General features: G+C 36.1%; 1 protein-coding gene across 1 annotated transcript; it reads right to left on the reverse strand.

Annotated features, from left to right (window-relative positions):
- Nucleotides 1-2,491: 2,491 nt before the first annotated feature.
- Nucleotides 2,492-4,464, reverse strand: LOC133038256 (uncharacterized). Its single transcript, XM_061116347.1, has 2 exons — nt 4,186-4,464; nt 2,492-3,988 (listed from the first exon to the last, which is right to left on the reverse strand). The coding sequence occupies exons 1-2, from the start codon at nt 4,462-4,464 to the stop codon at nt 2,492-2,494; spliced, it is 1,776 nt and encodes a 591-aa protein (XP_060972330.1).
- Nucleotides 4,465-7,879: the final 3,415 nt, after the last annotated feature.

Raw genomic sequence — 7,879 nt, forward strand, 5'->3', positions numbered from 1 at the left:
GAAATGCTATGTTCTTTCCAGAGCATTGGTTAAAGTAAAGCTCAGGTTGGATGCATGGAGTATGCATCGGAAGGGACCGATATTGAACTTTGACTTAGATTTATTAAACTTACCGTAATATCTATTCAAGTCAATATCGCCTAGTTGATCCTAGATCAAATGATCTTAATCCTGTTATGATTAGGCTCAATCTCAAGAGGCTATTCGTGTTCTTTGATTTGTTAGTTAAGCCTACTTTTAGGTCAGGGTGATACGTACATTTTGGGAACACGGTAGTGCAATTGAGTGGGAGCGCTAACATAAACATGGAATCTATAGCTTCTATCTTGCGAATAGTAAGTAAAGGATGATCTCCTTCGAGCTTGACCAAACGAAAATAAATGGTGGAGTACTCATTTCACATAAGCTGAAATATCATTTATACGGGGTTAAGTGTTTTAAGGATAAAATACATTGTAGGGTGTAACGGTAATCTAATCCCTTTATAGTGTAGATCATTCATATAGAGGATCATTGATCAAATTAAGATTATAACAATGGATAACTAATGATGTGTCTATATGGTGGAACATATAGAGCATTCTATATACTGAGAGTGCAATTCTAAGTTCTATGCGTGGATTCAACGAAGAATTAATAAGTTAGTTAATTTAACTAATAAATTCTTGATCTACTTATTGGAAGCTCGGTTATATAGACCCATGGTTCCCCCCACTAGTTGAGATAATATTGCTTGCAAGACTCATATAATTGGTTTTGATTAATCAATTATAATTCTCAAATTAGACTATGTCTATTTGTGAATTTTTCACTAAGTAAGGACGAAATTGTAAAGAAAGAGTTTTAGGGGCATATTTGTTAATTATGATACTTTGTATGGTTCAATTAATAAATATGATAAATGACAATATTATTTAATAATTATTTATAGTTATTAAATAGTTAGAATTGGCATTTAAATGGTTGAATTAGAAAATTGGCGTTTTTGAGAAAATCAGATGCAGAAAAGATAAAATTGCAAAATTACAAAAAGTGAGGCCCAAATCCACAAGTATAGGGCCGGCCACTTTTGTATGGTTTTTACCTCTGATATATTCATTATTTTAATGCCAAATAATTCAAATCTAACCCTAGTGGAATGCTATAAATAGATAGTGAAGGCTTCAGGAAATTTACACTAAATTTTCTACTTTTTCCTTTAGAAAAAACTGAGCCTCTCTCTCTCCCTATCTTTGGCCGACCACAGCAAGTGATACCTCAATCATAGTGAGGAAGATCGTGAAGAAAGACTTTCAGCAAGAAGGAGTTTCAGCACTAAAGAATCAGAGAAAGAGATCCAGGTTCAGATATTGATAATGCTCTGCTACAGAAAGGAATCAAGGGCTAGATATCTGAACGAAAGGAGTCATTATATTTCGCTGCACCCAATGTAAGCTTTCCTAAACTTTATATGTGTTTATTTCATCGTTTTAGAAATTTCATATTTAGGGTGTTAATCAACATACTTGTGAGTAGATCTAAGATCCTGGTAAAATAATTTCCAACAGAAGCTCGGTTATATAGACCCATGGTCCCCCCACTAGTTGAGATAATATTGCTTTTAAGACTCATATAATTGGTTTTGATTAATCAATTATGATTCTCAAATTAGACTATGTCTATTTGTGAATTTTTCACTAAGTAAGGGCGAAATTGTAAAGAAAGAGTTTTAGGGGCATATTTGTTAATTATGATACTTTGTATGGTTCAATTAATAAATATGATAAATGACAATATTATTTAATAATTATTCATAGTTATTAAATAGTTAGAATTTGCATTTAAATGGTTGAATTTGAAAATTGGCGTTTTTGAGAAAATGAGATGCAGAAATGATAAAACTGCAAAATTACAAAAAGTGAGGCCCAAATCCACATAGCCATGGCCGGCCACTTTAATAGGCTTTATCATCTGATATTTTCATTATTTTAATGCCAAATAATTCAAACCTAACCCTAGTGGAATGCTATAAATAGATAGTGAAGGCTTTAGGAAATTTACTCTTAACTTTCACACTTTCATTTAGAGAAAAACCTGAGCCTTCTCTTTCTAAACCCTAGCCGCCACTTCTCTCTCTGTCTTCTTCATTGAAATTTCGAACCACTTAGTGATTAGAGTAGTGTCCACACACAGCAAGTGATACCTCAATCATAGTGAGGAAGATCGTGAAGAAAGACATTAAACAAGGGTTAGAGATCTAAATGGAAGGAGTCATATTATTCCGCTGCACCCAATGTAAGGTTTCTCATACTTTATATGTGTTTATTTCATAATCGTTTTAGAAGTTCATATTTAGGATGTTAATCAACATACTTGTGAGTAGATCTAAGATCCTGGTAAAATAATTTCCAACAATACTTTCATTCTGCATTGGCCCCATTAAGTCCACATGCATTAGTTCCAACACACGAGAAGTGAGGAGTCTATTAATTGGGGGATGAGGTGTCTTATGCTATTTTCCAAGCTGACATGGTCCACATACTCTCTCCTTGGACACTTTCATGTCAGGAATTCCCCTTACAGCTTGAAGCTTCACCAATCTTTGGAGATCTCTGTAGTTCAAATGCCCTAGCCTGTAGTGCCATAAGTCAGGTTTGTCCACGAAGGTCCTGTTGCACACTATGGTATTGCATACAGCATAGCGCTGGTCTATTGTTCTGTTTCCTGTTAAGACAACACACCCATCAGATGAAACTAAACATTGAGTTTTAGTGAAACTTACAGAGAGGTTGTCGTCACACAATTGGCCGATGCTGATGAGATTGGCTTTGAGTCCTCTCACATATAGGACGTTTGTTAACTGAGCCACTCCAATCACGTTCACATCACCTCTCCCAACAATCTGCCCTTTGTTACCATCCCCAAAAGTCACGGATCCCCCTTTTTCATCTCTGTAGTTAACTAGCAATTTCTTATTTCCAGTCATGTTACGAGAGCATCCACTGTCGAAGTACCACTGCCATTCAACAAAGGCAGACAGTGATAGCTTTGCAACCAAACCAACACCAGGATTTGGTTTGGACTTTATTTTCCATTCTCGACGAGGTTTGCGTCCATGAGACTTATTCGGTTGAGGGAAACTATTTGGACGATTGATCATTGCTTTCAAGTAGTTCTGCAATTTGTAGCACTTGGGACGAATGTGACCTCTCCTATTACAGAAATGACATGTAGGAATGAAATTGTCATTCTGTAGCAGATTTTCTGCATCAGTCCTCCTTCCTTCAAACTTGAGTTTAGTGGGTCCAGTTGGAACCTGTCTCTTCTCAGATGAGTCAGATTCGTTAATGGTGGTTGAGGTGTCAGGTAACTCATCTTCCTTCTTTGTTGAATCGACATTAGAGGGCAGAGAATTCTCAACAGACAGATCATTCCCTTGTTTATACAGCATCTTATATCCTAAGGAGGTTCGATCACCATAGGGCTTCTGAAGCTGTAGGGTTTGATTGATAGCAGCTGTGCCTGGGGGAATGAATTGTAAAGCTTGCTTGGTTCTAATTAGATCAGCTGTGAGTTTATAGATCTCATTCTCCTTTTCATCCAGAAATCTGTTGAGGTTTTTGACAGTGTCTTCTAGCTTTCCTTTTTCAGTCTCCACTTGCTCTAGTGAACTCTTTAGAACACGGATCTGTTTAGTCATGTACTCCCATTGTGCAAACATTTCTTCATAAGCATTTTGTCGACCTGTGCTATCAGCTTCTGATGAGGTGGAGACTGCATCATCTTCAGACTCAACTGGATGACAGCTTTGGGCCATGAATGCCAGTACCTGCTTATCCTCATCTGATCCTTCACTGGCTGTGGAGCTCTTCTCTTCTTCACTGTCACTCCAGGTTGCTGCAAGGGCCTTCTTCTTTTTTAGTGTGTTGGCGCACTCAGCCTGGATGTGGCCATATCCATCACACTCTCTGCTTAATTCCTCGACCTTTTTGATTAGTAGAGGCTTGTCCTTGTTTGAAATTTAGACCTTTGTTTCTCTTGAGAAAATTTTCTTTGTTAGCTGGTGAATTTTTTTTGTAGTTCTTTTTCAAGAATTTTGCATAGTTTCTCGTCAACAAGGCAACAGTTTCATCAGTAATGCCATTCAATTCTTCTAGAACTGGTTTCTTGTTTTCTTGGTGAATAAGTGCAATGCTTGCATCTGACTTTTTTTTTCACCACCTCCTTCTGTTTCTTGGTTTTCTTCCACCTGGACAGTGATAGCTCATAATTTTGCAAGGACTCGATGAGTTCGTCAAGATCGAGTTCCTCAATGTTTCTCATTTCTTCGATTGAGGTAACTTTGGACATGAATCTTCTGGGGAGAACACCAAGCACCTTTCGAACCAATTTTGAATTAGAGTACGTTTTCCCCAGAGCGTACGATTCATTTGAGATATCACACAATTTTGCATGGAATTCAGCTACGGACTCATCCTCCTCCATGGTAAGATTTTCAAAGGCCTTTGCCAAGGCACGCAATCTTGATTTCTTGACAGCATCAGTTCCCTCGTTTTTAATTTTCAGCTTCTCTTATGCTTCCTTAGCAATTTCACAATTGGCTATGACCTTCAACTGATTAGTGGAGACAGCATTAAACAAACCATGAAGGGCCTTCGAGTTGAAATTAGCTCTTTCCATTTCAACTGTGGTCCATTGGCTCATAGGTTTGGGAATAACGATTTCATTCTCCATCATCGTTGGTTTCCACCACCCTTCTTCTATGGACATCCATACTCTTTCATCTACAGCTCTCAAGAAAGCACGCATCTTGGTTTTCCAGTAAGGATAGTTGGCTCCTTCCAGCATCAGAGGTCTTGAGGTGGAACCTCCTTCTCTAAACATTTCCATCCTGCACAAAGAAGTGGTAAACAGACACACAAACATTTCGTAGTTCTTCGAGAGAGAACTCAGAGGTGGTTAGTGACGACAGAATCAATCCTTAAGATTGAATCAAGAATCAAGGATCAAGAATCAGACAAGAGTAGGATCTAACACAAATTTTTAGAAAATTTCAAGCTCTGATACCAAATGAAAGTACAACTTGTTGCTTTTTAAGATCCAAATTACCAAGTTGATTATGTTTAGATTGATTGATTTCAAGATATGAATTATAGACTTGAATCGATAATAAAGCAGTAAATTACACAAAGATTTACAAGCTTCATCTGCACTGAGAACACATCTCAGCCGACTAGTGCTTGGGTTCCCCGAACCAGGGTAAATTCATCTACTAATTCTCAATAGGTTCATATTACAATCTTCAATTCTCTCTAAAGGAATCAAATACAACCTTAACAACAATTAGTAATGAATTACCAACAACAATTAAGAATCCTGATTGTTAAAGCACAATCCCTTGTGCAGCAACTGAGTTCTTCTTCAACATTTCTTCAACCTGAAATCCCTTCAAATCTGATGATGAAGATGACACTGAACTCCCTTCAGTTAGAACTCAGCAACTCCAGACTCAGATCATTCCGCCATTGACGACCATCTTCAAACTATACGATCTGACCTGTAGACACAACAACAAGAAGCAAGATACGACACTATCTCCACGAACAATAGAATTAACAAGCTGAACGATTTAATGGATAAGCTTTTTACTAACTGAAACCGAATATTTATATATCCACACCCTAGTCCACCTAGCACTAACTAACACTTAACAGAAACTGACTTAACAGAACGCTAGTGCAGATATAACAAACTAAAAACACCAGACACGACTAGACATTGAACAGAACAAAACTGTCACAAAATAATGACACTAACAATAACATTTTATGTTGCATGGTTCACATGATTTATTTCATGATTATATTTAATGTATAAATTCTATTAAGTCAAAAACATATGTTTTTGTTAATGATTATAGTGTTGTTAGCACAGTGGAATATAATCTTGATTATATGTTTGAAAGTTTATTCCCTGATTTGTCAGTTCACTGGATTTAGACTGGCATGATAATCAGCGATAGGTATTCTTATGCCTTGGATAAGTGGTATGTCCTTTCCAGGGCATTGGCAAAGTTTACCAGTATCGGATGTATGGAGTATACATTGGAAGGGACCGATAGAACTTTGATTAGATATGTTAAATTTACCGTAATATCTATTCAATTCAATATCACCTAGTTGATTCTAGATCAAATGATCTTAATCCTGATATGATTAGGTTCGATCTCAAGAGTATTATACATGTTCCTTGATTTGTTAGTTAAGCCTACTTTTCGGTCAAGGTGATCCGTACATTTTGGGAACATGATAGTATAATTGAGTGGGAGCGCTAAACATAGATATGGAATCTATAACTTCTATAGGTATTTAGAAGTGAAATGATGATTTCCTTCGAGCTTGGCTAAACAGAGATAAATGGTTGAGTACTCATTTCACTTCGTTGAAATATCATTTATACGGAGCTAAGTGTTTTAAGGATAAAATACGTTGAAGGGTGTAACGGTAATTTAATCCCTATACAATGTAGATCATCTATTAAAGGATCATTGATCAAATTAGGATTATAACAATGGATAATTAATAGCGTATCTATATCGTGGAACATATAGAGCGTTCTATATGACTGAGAATGCAATTCTAAGTTCTATGCGTGGATTCAACAAGGAATTAATAAGTCAGTGGATTTACTTGGTAAATTCTTGATCAGCTTATTGGAAGCTCGATTATACAGGCCCAAGGTCCCCATACTAGTTGAGACCATACTACTTGTAAGACTCAGTTAATTGATTTTAATTAACCAATTATAATTCTAAACTTAAACCATGTCTAGTTTATGAATTTTCACTAAGCAAGGGCAAAATTGTGAATTAAAAAGATTCTAGGATTTATTTGTTAATTAAGAGACTTTATATGTCTAATTAATAAATATATTATATGACAATATTATTTAATAATTAATTTTTAGTTATTAAATAATTAGAATTGGCATTTAAGTGGTTAAATTGGAAAATTTGCGTTTTTGGAGAAAATGAGATTGAAAAATGACAAAATGGCAAAATTGCAAAGTGGGCCCAATAACTATCCTATGGCCGGCCACACTTGTAGAATTTACCATTTATTTTTCTATTATTTTAATGCCAAATAGTTCTAACCTAAACCTAGGTGGTTACCTATAAATAGGTAGTGATGGCTTCAGGAAAAAGATGATGGATCTCATTCCTTCAGAGAAAAATTCTAAGCCTTCTTCCTATACCCTAGCGGCCACCTTCCCTTCTATTTTCTTCTTCAATTTTCGAACCTTGAGTGAATGAGTGAGTTCCCACACACATCAGGTGGTATCTCAATCATAGTGTGGAAGATTGTGAAGAATCCAACCAACAAGAAGGAGAATCAGCATCAAGGAAGGAGAGAAAGAGATCCAGGTTCAGATCTTGGTGATGCTCTGCTACAGAAAGGAATCAAGGGCTAGAGATCTGAACGGAAGGAGTCATTATATTCCGCTGCACCCAATGTAAGGTTTCCTAAACTTTATATGTGTTTAATTCATTGTTTTAGAATTCATATTAGGATGTTAATGAAACATACTTGTTAGTAAATCTAGATCCTGGTAAAATATTTCCAACAGCTAAGCCCTAGCAACTCTTACTTCTTGCTTTTCTTTGAGTTCTATTTGGTTATAGCATGCAATTTCAGGTTTTGGTGGCTGTTAGAGTTAGAAACGTTTGGGGTTCGGATTTTAGGTTCATTTTAAGTTAATATTGAGTTCTGGTTGCTGATTTTGATGTATTGTGATGGAATTGAACAAGTATCGGTTTGGAAACTCAAACTTGAGTCTTTAATGGCACTTTTGAATTTTGAATTTTTCTCTTACTGTTATTGCAAGAATATATTGTGGAAGG

This window comes from Cannabis sativa, chromosome 5 (genome assembly GCF_029168945.1).
Source record: "Cannabis sativa cultivar Pink pepper isolate KNU-18-1 chromosome 5, ASM2916894v1, whole genome shotgun sequence".
NCBI lineage: Eukaryota > Viridiplantae > Streptophyta > Magnoliopsida > Rosales > Cannabaceae > Cannabis > Cannabis sativa.

What these genes read in the sequence shown, in the direction of transcription:
- LOC133038256 (XM_061116347.1), bottom strand. Translation starts at nt 4,464, where the DNA reads ATGGAGGAGGATGAGTCCGTAGCTGAATTCCATGCAAAATTGTGTGAT. An exon ending in AGGAGGTGGTGAAAAAAAAA is followed by an intron (nt 3,989 to 4,185) that starts GTCAGATGCAAG and finishes ATTTCAAACAAG; the next exon opens with GACAAGCCTCTACTAATCAA.